Here is a 16396-nt window from a genome sequence, read left to right as displayed (position 1 = left end):
AACTCACAGACTGGCGTGTAATGCAAACCATCAATAATACAACATCAATAACAATAAAATAGTGATTTATTATTGTTCTGTAGATGCTTGGTGATGGTTCATGGATCATCTGGAGCAGCCTCTCAATTCTGCCAAAGGATACAAACATACGGTGAGTTTCAGATTCAGTATAATATACAACATGATTATACGTAATGTATAATATAGGTGTATGTATTACATTGGTCTTTGTTTGCAATAGGTCTCCGTGTGGGCTTGTGGCTCCTCTGGTGAACTTTGACCCGGTAGTTTTCATAGAGCGTGTGGTGAGTGAAGTCCTTCATGGCCTGCATGTGATTGGTCACTAACATCCGTCTCAGCAGAGAGAAGTCGCTGTTGGCCGGACTCTCCACTTAAAACCACACAAGCACACAGAACAGGCTAGCGAGGAGCGGGGGAACAGAGAGTCAGGTTTGTGTTTCTCAGTCTATATTATTCTGATGCTTGATGCCAAATTCACTCCACAAAGAGGTGATGTTGGTGTCCTATATGGGCCATATTTTTGTCCTGCTACATGATGCCCACTTGACATGGGCTGTGATCAGTGGCACAGAGGAGTGTGTGTGTGTGCGTGTATGTATGTCTCTATGTGTGTGTATATGTGTGTGCGTGCGTGCATACGTGTGTGTGTGTGTGTGTGAGTACGCGTGTGTTTATGCATATGTGCGTGTGTGCGTGTGTGTGTTTGTTCAGTACCGTTCACCGCGCCCCAGGGGTAAACCCGGGCCAGGTAACACTTGTCGTTAGACTCCATGGTTGCGTTACCTCCAATGACGGCAAATGGGATGCTGTTCTGGAAGAGAAGAACAAGGCGTTGTGTGGCTGGATGCCTGTTACTTCACAGGGCGTTGTGTGGCTGGATGCCTGTTACTTCACAAGGCGCTGGGTGGCTGGATGCCTGTTACTTCACAAGGCGCTGTGTGGCTGGATGCCTGTTACTTCACGGGGCGCTGGGTGGCTGGATGCCTGTTACTTCACGGGGCGCTGTGTGGCAGGATGCCTGTTACTTCACAGGGCGCTCTGTGGCAGGATGCCTGTTACTTCACAAGGCGCTCTGTGGCAGGATGCCTGTTACTTCACAAGGCGCTGTGTGGCCGGATGCCTGTTACACAAGGCGCTGTGTGGCTGGATGCCTGTTACTTTATAACTACTCGGTTCTGGAGCTCGTCTCACCTGCAGCTCCAGATCAGACGGCCAAAACTCGTCTTCTTCTTCACAAAGGAACTGGAAGATCTTGATCTTGTGGCTTTCTATGTCTTTCAGAATCTGGAAGTAGAACATTATTTTTCAGGGCTTTGAAGCAGGGAAATGATTGCAATTGGAATGCGTTTTGGTGTTGCTGTATCTATTCTTTCTTAAATTCAAACCGCAAAACAAATGTTTACGACCTGAAGCACTAGCCTGCTAACAGCCCTCCTCCCGCTCACCCTGGCCTTCTTGACCTGGAGCTCTGCCTTCGTGAGGGAGTCCGCCTTGGCCACCACTGGAACCAGGTTGACCATGTCCTGCAGGGACCTCATGCACGCTACGTCCAGCGGCTTCAGGCTGGACAGAGAGATGTGCTATGTTGTTCACACTCTGGGATTCATTTATTAATCCTTTGCTTGCTTAAGATTTATACACACATGGAATGTTTTTTAAGTTGGTCCAACTTATACTGTTTCACGTTTAAATTGTTTCAAGTGCTTGATACGGTTTAAATCCAGTTGAGTGTGTGTGTGTGCGTGTGCGTCTGTGCGTGTGTGTGTGTGTGTGTGTGTGTGTGTGTGTGTGTGTGTGTGTGTGTGTGTGTGTGTGTGTGTGTGTGTGTGTGTGTGTGTGTGTGTGTGTGTGTGTGTGTGTGTGTGTGTGTGTTACCCGTGGCCAAAGGGAGAGATGAAGTACAGGCAGCAGTGCACTCTGTTGTCCTGGATGTTTCGGCGGTACAGAGCCGTCTCGTCCCTCCGGTACGCTTCAAACTGCTCCTTTATGTAATCGGACGCCTGCATCCTACTGCTCCGCAAGGAAACACACACAGCATAGAAGCACAGGGAACAGGAAAGTACATACACACAGCATAGGAGAACAGGGAACCTGCATTTGATATTATGCAATATATTATATTGATAACGGACCCATATTAGCAGAGCAGAGGAAAGGTTTCACCCAGACTGGTATTGTCCATTAATGGGATGCCCTTTTTTTTTTTTTTTTACAAAACATGATGATTAGTTGACATGAGCAGTATTACTGTAAGATAAATATTCAGAATACCAAATGCATAACACACACACACACACACACACACACACACACACACACACACACACACACATACACACACACACACACACACACACAGACGTGTTCTTATAGGGCAGCACACCTCTCCCTGTTGTCTAGGGCTGCACCAAAACCTGGTGTGTCCACCACCGTCAGCCTCAACCTGATCCCCTTCTCTTCAATGGCCGCTGTTTTCCTAGTGATGGACATGGTCTGAGTGACGTTCTCTGGAATATCAGAGTAGAAATATAAATTATTACTGTTCCCAAAAGGATTGACTCCAATACCTCAGACGTGGTTTGATGCCTCCGCTCAGATCTTTACTAATCAGATGTACTTGACCTACCTTAAACGATCCAAATGGGCAACATAGATGTGCTTTGTACTGTGTGTGATTCCACTACTGTTTATCTGTCCTTGGTCACCTATTCCCGTTGATCGCAGTACTTTGTGTTCCCTTTCAGTTTAAGTAGTTGGACTCTACCTGATCATTGGATGAACCTCAGCAAAGGGAATGGAACGTGAGGCTGCACTACAGCTGCCAGTACCTGAGGCGCTGGGGAGGAGCCTGTCCTTATAGAGGTCAACAAGGAACAAGGAGTTCACCAGGGTGGACTTCCCCATGCCAGACTCTCCTGGACCAATGAGAATGGAGATCCAGAGAGGTGTGAGGTTCAGGGAGAGAAAGAGGAAGGGATGAGGGAGAGGGGGAGAAAGAGAAATAGAGGAGCGAGAGGGAGAGTGAGAGGGAGCGAAAGAGGCCAGGCATTATATTTGAGGTAAACAATATGATGATGTTTGTATGAGGGACTTATTGCTGTCCCTCATCAAGAAGTTATATTCTACATCTCATGTTGGGTCAACACAACACAAAGCTCTAAGTTCTACTTCTAGGTCCTCTCACCTACGACCATCAGTGTGAGGTCAAAGCCCTGGGCCACACAGCTCTGGTGCACCTGCCTGGGTAGGCCGGCCAGGCCTACATACATCCGGCCCGTATCCTGCGGCACACACCACCATGAATGCACTTGGTTTGAGGGAAACTTTTCAATTTATTTGGAGAGAGAGAGAGAGAGAGAGAGAGAGAGAGAGAGAGAGAGAGAGAGAGAGAGAGAGAGAGAGAGAGAGAGAGAGAGAGAGATAGAGAGAGAGAGACTAGGTGCGTTTGCAAAATGGGAGATGGAAACACAGTTTTCGAAACAGCTGTGACTTAGCGAACTTTGAACACACAGGATCTGACAGTCTTTCCGATTACCGCATAACGACCGGCCATAGCAACCCTGCCGACATCAACGTGTAACGTCATCATCACCCTATTCCGCTCCAACCACTTGATGGAAACGCACCTAATTCGAATTACTTTTTTGCTAACTTTCTAAAGATTCGCATCACCTTTTAGATGGAAACGCAGCAGCTAGAGAGAGAGAGAGAGAGAGAGAGAGAGAGAGAGAGAGAGAGAGAGAGAGAGAGAGAGAGAGAGAGAGAGAGAGAGAGAGAGAGAGAGAGAGAGAGAGAGAGAGAGAGAGAGAGAGAGAGAGAGAGAGAGAGAGTGTATCATCATGTAAAGGAGCAGGGCTGAAGGTTCATACCCCTGAGCCCTGGTTCTATTCTGCAGGGTCTTACAGGGTCCACGTCCTGAAGGCCCGGGTCCTGAAGGCCCGGGTTCTGAAGGCCCGGGTCCTGAAGGCCCGGGTCCTGAAGGCCCGGGTCCTGAAGGCCCGGGTCGGGGTACTTGGGGTCCTGGGGCTCCTCTAGAGCGGTCTCAGGCTCTGCTCCCTCATCCGCGCTCGGCAGCTCGTACAACGGGAACAGTGAACTGAGCGACTGAAATCAGTGAGACTACTTCAGTATCCTCTACATTTTTAGTTTGTATGAATTAATTTCTTCACAGTTCGTTCTACCTAACTTGAACTTGTTCTAAGTGGTTGCATGGTCAGAGGAGGGGACCTACCTGACCTCCTGCTCAGACGTCCAGTTGGAGGGTCCATGAAGAAAAGAAATGAGAAAAGACGGAGGCTATCGTTTGTCACATTAACGCTGAACTGGGAAACGGCAAATATTCTGGATGATTGATATATGATCAATATACAGGCTAACCTTGCACCTCGTCAGTCTGCGTAGCCACAGCTGCAGGGATTCAAAATGGAAAGCATTACATAATCATCTTCATCTAAAGGTAAGTGAGTGACTCCCCAGGAGAGATATGACGAGCTAAGGGAAGGCTGGGCTCACTTCACACCGGCAGAAAACTTTACCGATCATCCCCCGATTAACAAAAACACTTAAGGAGTCCCTTAACTAAACGATATGTGGGGTTTACTTAACCTTTACAGCCTGCTTCTGTCCAATACAATGCCACACATGAGTAGTTCGGTCTACACGTCTACAGTCCAGGTAAGCCTAAGTTATGTTTTCTGAAGGTTTTAATAAATTTAATTAAACAGAACAAATTTGCGAAACAAGATTAAGAAATCTGGCGTTGCCTAGGTTTACCTTGTCCGTCGATAAGCCTATATTTCGACTTCTTCATGATAGCTAACCCGACCGACTGCTGCATCTACCAAACAATCTGTGTTCCTTTAAATGAAATCATCTTCCAAAAAAGTCGTTATCTTTTAAATCAAATCATTTAGCTAACAACTTCAACTGGAAACGACCTCGGGTATAACGGATATCCAGGACCGCAGCTGCCCTCTGTCATAGCGACGCGGTTGGTTATTGGGTTCTTGAATATCAATAAATCTTTATTCTGACCAAATGATTGCTTGAAGCCTATAATAATTAAGATCATAAAACATTTAAAATGTTTTGCAAATAGCTTTACTTAATAGGCATACTGGTACAAAATGCACATTATCTTACGTATTTAAAATGTTTTATTTACTTCTTGTATTCTCTGCATTAGAACCCATCCGAAATGGCTTTGGTTTGAATATGAAGTCTACCTTCTGGTTCCAAAATAGCAGTAACAGGAGGGAGCAAAATTCAAATCCATTGAGATTTCCAATCCAAGCTTATTAAATCCATTCATTCATTCTCTATCCATGCGACAAAATAAATATAGGTCTTTCATTTCACATTGAGGGTCCAGTGAGCTCCGCCCGACCTCACAGAAAGGAGCTGCTCTCCGTGGTTCTGTCCCACAGCACCCTGCACCTCCTCCTGCTCCTGCGGTTCGGGCCCCCCGCCGGGCTGGGGGCCGGCGGTGGGCTCTGGGACGGGGCCCCGGCCTCAGGACCCTCTGAATGGGGTTTCCTCTCACATGGGCTCCACTCGTCCAAGTTTGAATCTCCCTCTGGAGGCTTGTGTTGAGGACTCGGCGCGCGGCCCTTCATAACTCCTTCAGAGTCTCCAGGGTCCGCTCTCGCCTCCCCCTGGGGGACTGGTCCTTGTCCGGCCGGGGTCTGTGATGGAGGGCCGGGGTCGGGACTGTGGCTGTCTGGGTCGCCCGAACCCCGGGGATCGGGGGCCCTGGGTGGGCGGGGGTCCGGGGCCCTGGGTGGGCGGGGGTCCGGGGCCCTGGGTGGGCGGGGGTCTGGGGCCCTGGGTGGCGGGGACCCTGGGGCCGCGCCTGTCCCCTGGGGGCCTGGCGAGGGCGGGGGGTCCGGGGAGCACTGGGGGGGCGTGTGGCGGTCCCAGAAGGCTCTCTGGTGCTGCTCCAGCTCAGACAGCAGGGGCAGGCGGATGTCAAGGTGCATCAGGAGGTTGTCCAGCCACTCTTCTAACCTGGGAAACGAAGGACTGGAGACAGAGATATAGGGGAGGGGGGGGGGGTAATTATGATTCTTAAAACCTAAAAAGATTATTTTAACGGTGGGAACAACCCGTGAGAGAATAGACCTCATAGGTCTATTCTTGATCTTCGGTACACATCTGTCGACTTTTAATTGTCATAAAACCTGACCTCTCAACTATCTCCTTGACTTCAGCACTTGCTGTGTTATGTACAAATTGATGAATCTGTGGCCAGCCATGGTATGATGTTGCTTCCCTTTTGGTTTAGTGTTTGGTCTTTCATATGATTCTTTTGTTTATTCATGACACATGTTTCAGGGATTTAAGGCAAGCACACTGTGACGTTACACTTTCGGTGTAGAACAGCTTCCCCCTCCCCGTGGGCCGCCCCGCGTACCGCCCAGTGAGACCAGCTCCGCCCCCCCCACCGTTGTCCGGGATAATCAGAGAATTCATTAATAATGGCCTCACACACTTTTTAATGTTAAATAGTGTGGCGATATCCTTTCAATTAGAATAAGTGTCATGTTATCAAAAGCAACCGATATTCCTGTACCCCAGTGCAAGTAAACACTGGCTATTAGCGCAGATTGCTATAATCAATACATGTAAACGGTAGCGATAATTATATGTTTATGATTGTCGTGTACTACTAAGGATGATCGATACATGTAAACAATAGTGATAATTATACATTTATGACTGTAGTTTATCACTATGGATGCAGTAACTGTGTGCTGAGAATCCTAACTAGGCTGCTACCTCCACCATGTCCTACCACATGAACAGTGACCACGGTGACCAAAGAGAGCGGACTTTGATTGGTTACCGGGTGTCGGCCTCCAGGTCACAGCAGAGGGCAGCCAGGGGGAGGAAGGCGGGGGGGCAGTCTGAGGGGTGGTACTGCTCCAGGAAGCCAAACACATTCAGACCAAAGTCCCGGTTCCTGGGCAGGAAGTCAGGGTCGGCGCTCACCCTTCCTATGATCTTGGGGGCAAAGCACAAGAATACTGTCAGACACTAAACGTGACATGGGTGTTCACTGAAATCCCTTCCACACATCCGCTAAATGTAAGCTAATGTAACCAGATTAAATCATAAAACTCTAAGGAGTGAATATATCTTCATGTTTTCACATATTACATTTACATTACATACAGTTTTTGCAAATAAGATGCTGACCGGAATATCTTACCTCACACACAATGATGCCAAAGGAGAAAATGTCGACTCGTTCATCGTAACTCTTCCCTTGTAGACACAAAGACACAGAGACAACGTTGTCAATAAAATAAAATGCTAAAGCCCTTTAGGGAAGGGGACACACATCAAACTTCTGACTTAACTGACCTTGTCCTACATTTAGTATTAGACTATAGACATCTATATATAGACTGCCTTATATAGTTCATAAATGCACCTTTTCAATTGGTTGGAATGGATGCTGGTATTTCTATTTATCCTCTGTTAATCCAGAGTATGGTAATTTAGCTTTAACTTATCCATGTGTCCCAGCTAGATCCACAATATAGGCCTATGTAAGTTCTGATTCAGTTACTACTCCCACTGGCCATTAGTGTAGGCTGTTTGGCTTGTTAACCTTCCTGTGGACCTATGTTCCTGTAACCTCACCACGGATCATCTCGGGGGCCATCCAGTAGGGGTTTCCCACCACAGTGTAGCGCTTCCTGCGGTCAGGCCTGCGGAGCGCCGTCAGTCCTTCCCCGGGGCCGCTGCCAGCAGGGGGCTCTCTGCCCTGACTCCTGTCTCCCACCACCAGTCTGGCCAGCCCAAAGTCCGCCACCACCAATCTCTGGTTCTGCAATATGGAGGTGTCAAGGGTCAATATGGAACCTTATGTAACCAGAGAAAATATACCAAAACAAGCATTGACCATTCTGTACTGTATAATTTGTGTGTGTGCGTGTGAATGAATTAGAGTGCCTTAGGCTGATAAATATCAAAAAACTAACCTCTCTGACTAGGCAGTTGTGAGAGTTCAAGTCTCGATGGATTACATTCATAGAATGCAGATAGGCCTGGAAAGGAGACATGTTTTGTTTGAATAAAAATACACCAAACTCTTATTCTGTATGTATTAATAATGCTTGTCTCTGGGTTTCACTAAAGAAATAGCCTTACCATTCCAGCAGCTATATCTTTAGCAAAACTCACTCTGGCACTCCATGGAAAGTGGTCATCCTAGACAAGAAGAGACAGTTTCTTAGGACATATTGGGACACTTGGGATAGAGAACATTTCACATGATGAGTGGAAATCGTACCATTTTCTCAATGGTCTCCCTGAGTGTCCCCCCCTGGATGTATTCCGAGACGAAGTTAAGTCGTTTGTCTTTGTAGAACAGTCCGATGAACCTGAGGACGTTGGGGTGATCCAGACAGCGCATCACCTTCACCTATCAAAGACAGGGCAGTGTCGCAAGGGCTTTCTCAGCAAACGAGTCAACGGGACAAAAGGAGTGAGTAACTTAACAAAGAATTAAGGAAAAACTAGAGTCGGGAAACCTTGGACCATCTAATGTCCAGTGTACCTCTTTTAAAAAGGTCTTCTGCGTGTCTTCGTCAAACCGAATCAGTTCCTTCATCACCATGACCTCCCCAGTCTCCCGGTGAGTCACCTAGACAACAACAATTGTTAGGTTAACCCATTTTCCGTATGCAAAAAAACTAGGATAAGATGCTGCACAATAAGTGTGTGCTATATACCTTACGCTATACTATATAATAATGGATCAAAAAAGAATGATTTGCAAGCAGATTTGTGTCCTACATTATTAGTTAAGATGGAAGTGGTACTTTAAGGTGTGTTAGAAGATCCATTATATATCATTTATTTTAGAATATGTGCTTTTTGAAGAGAGCACAAGTCTATAAAGACAAAGATTTTTTACTGTGAGAAATAATGGTATGGTAGGTATCGTTCTGAGCATTAATAGGTCAGTACTACTGACCTATGTGTAAACCTACACATCTTGTGTAAAAGTGTAAAAGCCAAAGAATACTACTCCGTATCTGTGATCCGTATCCGGTCTCCGTAACTACGGAGACCCCTCGAGCATTTGACGTTCTCCGTCGGGATGTTAGATACGCAATGCAATTCGCCGACCGATCGTTCTTATATGTTGACTACAAACTATATAAATAGCTTTGTAAATAAACTTCCAAAGCTTTACAAATCCTATTTGGTGTTTTATTGGTCCTTAATGTGCAAAGTAAACAAGGTAAAAAGTAAACAAGATGCGAAGTCAAACCAGAGAGGTGATTCCGGAAACTATTTTGTTAGAGGACCAATCACATCCCTTACCGTCTCCGTTGCGTCGACGGATAGTTAATTTTTTTTGGATGCGCACGTAAGCTATGAAGAGGTTCTCCGACTACGGCTACGGAGAGGGCTCTCCGTGTCAACATACATCACTTTACGGAGGACTATAAACCGGCCTTTAAAAGCATTGATGACTCATGATAGAGTCATTCTAATGCACTTGGCTTTCATTGAAGTGCTGTCGGCGGTACCTCAACTGATTTTAAAACCTTATGTTTCTCCACTCCTACACCAACTCGGAGTGCCTACAATGAGGGCCAGTCGTTTCTGTACCCATGCTGATGTACTACCCAACAAAGCAAACCCATAGCCGTACAGTCCAGTTCACCTTGACAGCTTGGCCAAAGCAGCCTTTGCCGAGCACCTCTCCGTGTAGGAGGTCCGACGGCCTGAAGATGCGGTGAGCTCGGTCCACAGGGTCCGCGCGGAGGGACTCGGAGCGAAGCATCTCCCTCCTCTGGAACAACAGGTACGAGCCGCTGGAGGAGGGACACTTGTCGATGCTACTGCTCCGTCTGCCGAGTAAAACCAACAATTGACTGGGGGTGAATCCATACCGTGCAAACAGCAACTGGTTTTGTTCACGTGTTGCGAATGCCGTAATTATGGCATGAAAGGTATCCCAATTCGTACAGAATGTGTCTGGAACGCATCCCATGGGGTTGAGGTGGGGACAGCCTTGTGCTGATTGGGTTAGGGCCTAGTTCCGTCCCCAGACAAGTCCCCTCCTCCTCAAGACTTTGTGGGTGTAGCTCCTCCCCCAAACTTGGCTCCTCCTCCAGACTGGATAGTAGGCGAACCCTGTTGAGCTGGTCGCAGGAGCAGGCCTGGGCGGGCCCCTGGCAGCCTGCGGGGACCGGGGGCTCCCCTAGGTGGTGCTCCCCTGGTTGGGGCTCCCCTGGGCAGTGCTCTACGGTGAGCTGGAGAGGCCGGGTGGGGTCACTGACCACACACTTCATCTAGAGATACAGATACATTGGTCTGGTGAAGTAGGACTTCATGACAACAGAAGGACAAGGTTGTCCTATGTATGATCTGTTATTTGGATGATTTTATTGAGTACTGTGAGAGTTTTCACCATCGAAGCCGCTATTGAAGATCCAAATAAATGTATATTAGTTTGTTATTGCATTGATTTATTAAACACATACCTCATCCAGGGAAAGGCTGCATACTGGAACCCCGTTGAGCTCTAAGACATGGTCCCCAACGTGCACGGAGGCCAGGAGGTCAGGGCTGAGCAGGGATGGGTCCAGTCTGGACACAGAGGTGGGAACAGCTGGATGTTATTTGAGGTTTTTATCATCTGGAGGCTTTGCCATGTTGGGTGGGGTTGGGGGGGGGGGGGGGGGGGGTGCAAATCGAGACAGTGACATGGCAACAGAAGGCTCAGGGGTGGAGCCTCTGCTAAGGGGACTGGCGTTTCGGAACAGTTTGTAGTTAAATTGCTTTTTATCCCGCTAACCAATAGCAAAAACGTGTCACTGGGGGCCCTCATTGTCAACAAAACGTCAATACGGAGATTGAACTGGAAAGTGAAACTACATTCTTTAAAAACTGTCAAACTTCCCCAACGGTAGCCGGGGAACCAGACAAATCTCTCCAGCTCCTGTTTTTTCGTCCGGCTCCCTTTCCATCCAAAAAGATTTCTGCCCAGAACGAGATAGACCGATCACAACCGTTCTAATCGATCTAATATGAGGCTGGATAAATACAGTGACAGGGCGGAGGAGCACAGGAGAGTTATTTAAACAACAAAATCGACGGCTGCTGCTGATGTAGAACTGTCTGTTGATTCTGCTTTTCGAAACAGTCTTGGAGGAACAGGAAGTTTATTTTCACTAAAAGAAGAACAGTCGACTGCACTTAAAACTTGGTTTAGAAGAAAGATAGATTTTTATCGCTAAGTGCTGTGTCACCCTATCGTATGTTCTAAAGGGGTGAGCTGTTCCTTTAAGGAGGCAGAGAACTCACTCTGCTACGGTGAAGAGAGGCCCCTGGTCCTGGCTGAGCGTGGGGGCCAGGGTCAGTCCCCTCCTGCCCTCGGGGTGCGGGGGAAGGGACACCAGCGCCACCATGTGGGGGGGCCTGGTCGGCGCCGAGGGGGAGCTCGTCCCGGAGGACACCACCCCCCGCGTGAAACACCTGCCGCTATGGTAGATAACAAAGAAATAATAATAAACAGGAAAGGGACAGGGAATACAAATGGGAAACAGGGAATACAAATCATTAACAGACAGCTGCTGTCCAAAGAGGTCTTTACCAGTAGAGTTGGGAGTGTTCCACTAGCGTGAATGAGTCTCCATCTCCAATGAGCGCTCCACAGCTCCCACACGTAAAGCACTCTGGGTGGAACCTCTGCTCCCCGGCCACCTGACACAGGACCAGCCACAAAGTAAGACCAGGAAAAGACCTAGATACTTAGATCAGAGTCTTCCAAAAGACTGAAAAGACCTAGATACTTAGATCAGAGTCTTCCAAAAGACTGAAAAGACCTAGATACTTAGATCAGAGTCTTCAAAAAGACTGAAAAGACCTTGATACTTAAAGATCAGAGTTTTCAAAAAGACTAACTGGCTGTGAAAGGTAAGAGTTATCTTTGGCTTCAACACTGGACCTTTTGATAAGAAAGGGTGCATGAAATCAAAAGACAGTGAAGGGATAGTTTCAGAGCAAAACAAGGGGAATGAAGCAAAAGGTAAAGCCCAGTTTTTTATAACTGTCTGGATGCTTTTTGGGGCCAGGAGGAAACCAGTAATACCACTGGTGTGGTTAGGTTTGTTGCAATGCACATTGAGTCAAAACAGAATAAACCAGAAGAGAAAGTGTATCAGCAAGTGTCAGTTGGCATATTTGATGCTCCTCTTCATATACATAAAGTTACTTCAGAACTGAGGATAGATAGTGTAATTATCTGTGATATAGTATGCATGATATCTCTCCTACCCTGTTGGTTTGGATTTGTGGTGAAAAAATAAAACAGGTAGATCTAAAATGGTATGAGGCGTTGGCCGTGTGCAGACTTAAATATGGTTACCATGACGAGGCCTGTGGTGAAGGTCTCTTTGCAGCCGTGGCACTGCTCCCCAAAACGGGCCCAGTAGTGCTTCTTACAGAAGAGCTGCTGCTCTCTCTCATAGAACCAGTGAAGAAGAACACAGCCACACTGAGAGCACCTGCACAACGCAAAACAACAGTAGGAACAATGAGAAAGAATACAGCCATAGTCAGAGCACCTGCACGCACAACACAAAACAACAGTAGGAACAATGGGAGCTCAACAAGGAAATAAAACATTCAGAAGACCTTCATGAGTCCTCCAGATGGAGACGCAGCTGAAGTTTCCGTGTTTCAGATTGCTTGATTGGTGTCCCATTAAATCTGTTAGAGATGTATGAAACCTTTAACGACACCTGGCCAGAGATTGGCTTTAGTTGAATCCTAGCCGGACTGTCTAACCCTGCTTCCTAACCAGCTGATCCCCGGCACAAGGAGGGAGAGCACTTCCTGGACAGACAGCTCCAAGGTTTTCCCAAGAGGGAGGGAACCTCCTTGAGAGACAGCTCCAAGGTTTTCCCAAGAGGAAGGGAACCTCCTGGAGAGACAGCTTCAAGGGTTTCCCAAGAGGGAGGGAATGTCCTGGAGAGACAGCTTCAAGGTTTTCCCAAGAGGGAGGGAATGTCCTGGAGAGACAGCTTCAAGGTTTTCCCAAGAGGGAGGGAATGCCCTGGAGAGACTTTTCCCTGCGCCTTTTCCTGAGATGACAGGAAATTCTATTCAAACATTAAGTTTTGTCTGACATTGTTTATGAAACTGATTCATGGGCTTGTAGTGTATAAACCTGTACAATTTAAGACTATTGACAGATCATCAAAGATAGTCTTCAAGGACACTTTAGTTTTATGGACCAAAGGAAGTAGTATGTGATACGTTCTGTAAATAGGTTTTATAAGGAATCACAAGCATTCCCCCTCATCATGGACCTCTTTGGAATAATCCCTTGTGGTTTGTATAGTGTGTGTACCATAGTATAATACATGTCCATTGCACCTGCCAGATTATATTTGCATAGGCTAACATGGAAGCTAACTTGGAGGCTATGTTAGCCAAGCCTACATGGCTAACATAGCCTACAGACCAATATCAAACCTACCCTTCATAAGTAAAATCATTGAGAAAGTTGTACTCCAGCAACTTAATCACTTCCTGGCATCAACTGGTTGCTATGACACCTTCCAATCAGGATTTCGACCCCTGCACAGCACTGAGACCGCCTTTATTAAAGTTGTAAACGACATCCGTCTTAACACAGACTCTGGCAAAACCTCAATACTAATGCTACTAGACCTCAATGCTGCATTCAACACTGTAGACCATACAATACTTTTGGACAGATTAGAAAACTGGGCGGGGCTTTCAGGCACAGTCTTAAATTGGTTCAGGTCCTACCTACAAAATAGGAACTACTTTGTTTCCATTGACGACTTTGTATCAGAATCAACCAACGTGACACAAGGTTCGATCACACAAGGTTCGATCTTAGGACCCTCTTTATTCAACATCTACATGCTCCCACTAGGGCAAATCATTCAAAATAACAATATTGACCATCATTGCTATGCTGATGACACGCAAATCTATGTATTGCTATCACCAAATGACTATTGGCCCATAGATCTGCTGTGCCAGTGCATTGAGCAAGTGAGAGACTGGATGTGCCGAAATTTCCTTCAACTAAATGAGGACAAAACAGAGATAATTGTATTTGGTTCTAAAACAGAAAGGCTTAAAGTAACACCTTCACTCTCAAAACCTCAATCAAAGCCAGAAATCTAGGGGTTATCATGGATTCAGATTTACATTTCAACAGTCACATCAAATCAGTTACAAAATCAACATATTATCACCTCAAAAATGTAGCAAGACTTAGAGGGCTCATGTCCACCGAAGACTTACAAAAACTTGTACATGCCTTTATCACTCGTAGGCTTGATTACTGCAATGGTCTCCTTACAGGTCTCCCAAAACAAACTCTAAGAACGCTTCAGCTTGTTCAGAATGCTGCTGCTAGAGTTCTAACAAAGACCAAAAAATGTGAATGTGAATTGATTTTAAAAACATTTTGCTAACCTATAAATCCCGACATGGTTTGGGCCCAAAATATTTAACTGATATGCTTCCACTACATAAGCCTTCTAGACCACTAAGATCTTCTGAGACCAATCTGTTAATTATCATCAGGGTAAACACGAAACATGGGAAAGCAGGATTTAGTTACAATGCAACAAATAGCTGGAATAAACTCCCTGAGGATTTAAGACTTGCCCCAACTCTGAGAACCTTTAAAACAAGAGTGAAGACTTTTATGTTTTCTTTAGCTTTCTGCTAAATCTTAAATACATTGCACTTTCTAAAAAGCTCTTTTAACCTTGCCTTTATTTTCTATTTTATTGCTAAAATGCCTTTTTAACTTTCTATTTTACTCATTTCTTTGCATATGTTTTCTTTTACTTATCTATTATTTTCTTTTATTGTATGACAATGTTTACATGTGAAGCACTTTGAGTCTGCCTTGTGTATGAAAAGTGCTATGTAAATGAAGTTGCCTTGCCTTGCCTACATGTTCAGGAACATGCTGCTTCTGAGGAGCAGCAGCATGTTCAGAGGAAGCCTGCCTTAAACAAAGAACTCTTCTGCCAATGAATAGGAAAAAGATATACTATTAAGATACTGAAAATAACCTGGTGCAAACTGTGTGAGACAGCTGGACTGTAGCTTTATGTCTGTGCTGGCCTATTGTTTCTGTGCCTCTGGCAGAGGATGTGTGTGTACTATCTATAATCCACATCTGTAATGCCGGGGAAACATATGGACACGCTAACGCACTCAAACTGAAACGTTTCCCCCCTGATCCTCTGTGTTCCGTGTCTGGTCCTTTCCCAGAAACAATAGAATCTGATGTTGGAAATGAGGTAAGAATCCCCCACGTCATAGGTCAAGCTCTGACCCTAGGTCTCCTCCCATTGGCTTTTGTCGTTCACTAGAATGTATCTTCAATTGCACATTTTATATACAATAGATATTGTCGATAGATGTCTAGAATAATGCTGTCATCACTAATGACAGATGTTATAACGCCATAGTTGATCTAGAACATTCAGTCACACCACTGAGGATGTTCCTGGGGTGCTAAAGGACTTTCACTTTCCCCGCAAAATAACTTACGTTCCTGTCCCTCCTCTACGGTATCTCTGGTCCCGTCGTGACATCTCTGTCCCTCGGCGGTCACTCCATGTCCCCTAGACCGGGTCCTGATCACCAGCCGACCCTCAGGTCACTCCAGGTCCCCTAGACCGAGTCCTGATCGCCAGAAGACCCTCAGGTCACTCCAGGTCCCCTAGACCGGGTCCTGATCACCAGCCGACCCTCAGGTCACTCCAGGTCCCCTAGACCGGGTCCTGATCACCAGAAGACCCTCAGGTCACTCCAGGTCCCCTGGACCGTGTCCTGATCACCAGAAGACCCTCAGTTGACTCCAAGTCAGTTAATCCGATCAGGAACCAACAATGTCCCCAGATCTGTGTGTTGTCATGCGCCGGGCTAGATGAGCAGGCGCTGTTATGTTTTTCTTGCGGTTTTGCTCATGCGCGCTCGCCCATTTCCTGTGCAGATGACTTCCCTTTCCACCATGCATTCGCAGTGCAGTGGCCTGTGTCCCACCCCCAGGCTATGAGGACCGCCTCACTGGCCTTTCTGTTATGAACCCCCCCCCCCCCAGACTGGAAGCAGACTGGTTTTAGGGATCAGAATGGTCACAAGTCTAAGCAACACACACACACATACACACACACACACACACGCACGCACGCACACACACACACACACACACACACACACGCACACGCACGCACGCACACACGCACACACACACACACACACACACACACACACACACACACACACACACACACACACACACACACACACACACACACACAAACACACACGTCTCTGTGTC

General features: G+C 46.6%; 2 protein-coding genes across 4 annotated transcripts; both read right to left on the bottom strand.

Annotated features, from left to right (window-relative positions):
• Positions 1 to 48: 48 nt before the first annotated feature.
• LOC132460882 (septin-4-like) lies at positions 49 to 4891 on the bottom strand. 3 transcript variants are annotated; one of them, XM_060055838.1, is made up of 13 exons: positions 4795 to 4891; positions 4391 to 4428; positions 4041 to 4125; positions 3925 to 3965; positions 3206 to 3302; positions 2850 to 2936; positions 2405 to 2528; positions 1897 to 2031; positions 1467 to 1584; positions 1213 to 1305; positions 736 to 832; positions 221 to 391; positions 49 to 128 (listed from the first exon to the last, which is right to left on the bottom strand). In XM_060055838.1, coding segments are annotated over exons 5-13 (912 nt in total). In that variant the 5' UTR covers positions 3291 to 3302; positions 3925 to 3965; positions 4041 to 4125; positions 4391 to 4428; positions 4795 to 4891; the 3' UTR covers positions 49 to 126. The 3 variants fall into 3 exon arrangements, with proteins under 3 accessions (XP_059911821.1, XP_059911822.1, XP_059911823.1); XM_060055839.1 differs by lacking the exons at positions 4041 to 4125; positions 4391 to 4428; positions 4795 to 4891 and having other exon boundaries at positions 3891 to 3965; XM_060055840.1 differs by lacking the exons at positions 3206 to 3302; positions 4041 to 4125; positions 4391 to 4428; positions 4795 to 4891.
• On the bottom strand, positions 4707 to 16134 carry LOC132460811 (LIM domain kinase 1-like). Its single transcript, XM_060055690.1, has 15 exons — positions 15604 to 16134; positions 12416 to 12554; positions 11642 to 11751; positions 11353 to 11529; positions 10530 to 10635; positions 10012 to 10337; positions 9707 to 9893; positions 8588 to 8674; positions 8321 to 8452; positions 8179 to 8238; positions 8010 to 8075; positions 7669 to 7855; positions 7232 to 7287; positions 6866 to 7023; positions 4707 to 6042 (listed from the first exon to the last, which is right to left on the bottom strand). Exons 1-15 carry the CDS (start codon positions 15645 to 15647, stop codon positions 5409 to 5411), a joined length of 2469 nt encoding a protein of 822 aa, XP_059911673.1. The 5' UTR covers positions 15648 to 16134; the 3' UTR covers positions 4707 to 5408.
• Between the last annotated feature and the right edge of the window lie 262 nt (positions 16135 to 16396).

The sequence above is a fragment of the Gadus macrocephalus genome, chromosome 7, assembly GCF_031168955.1.
Source record: "Gadus macrocephalus chromosome 7, ASM3116895v1".
Taxonomy (NCBI): Eukaryota; Metazoa; Chordata; class Actinopteri; order Gadiformes; family Gadidae; genus Gadus; species Gadus macrocephalus.
Note: the sequence above shows the minus strand (reverse complement) of the source record. Positions and strands in the feature narration are given on the sequence as shown.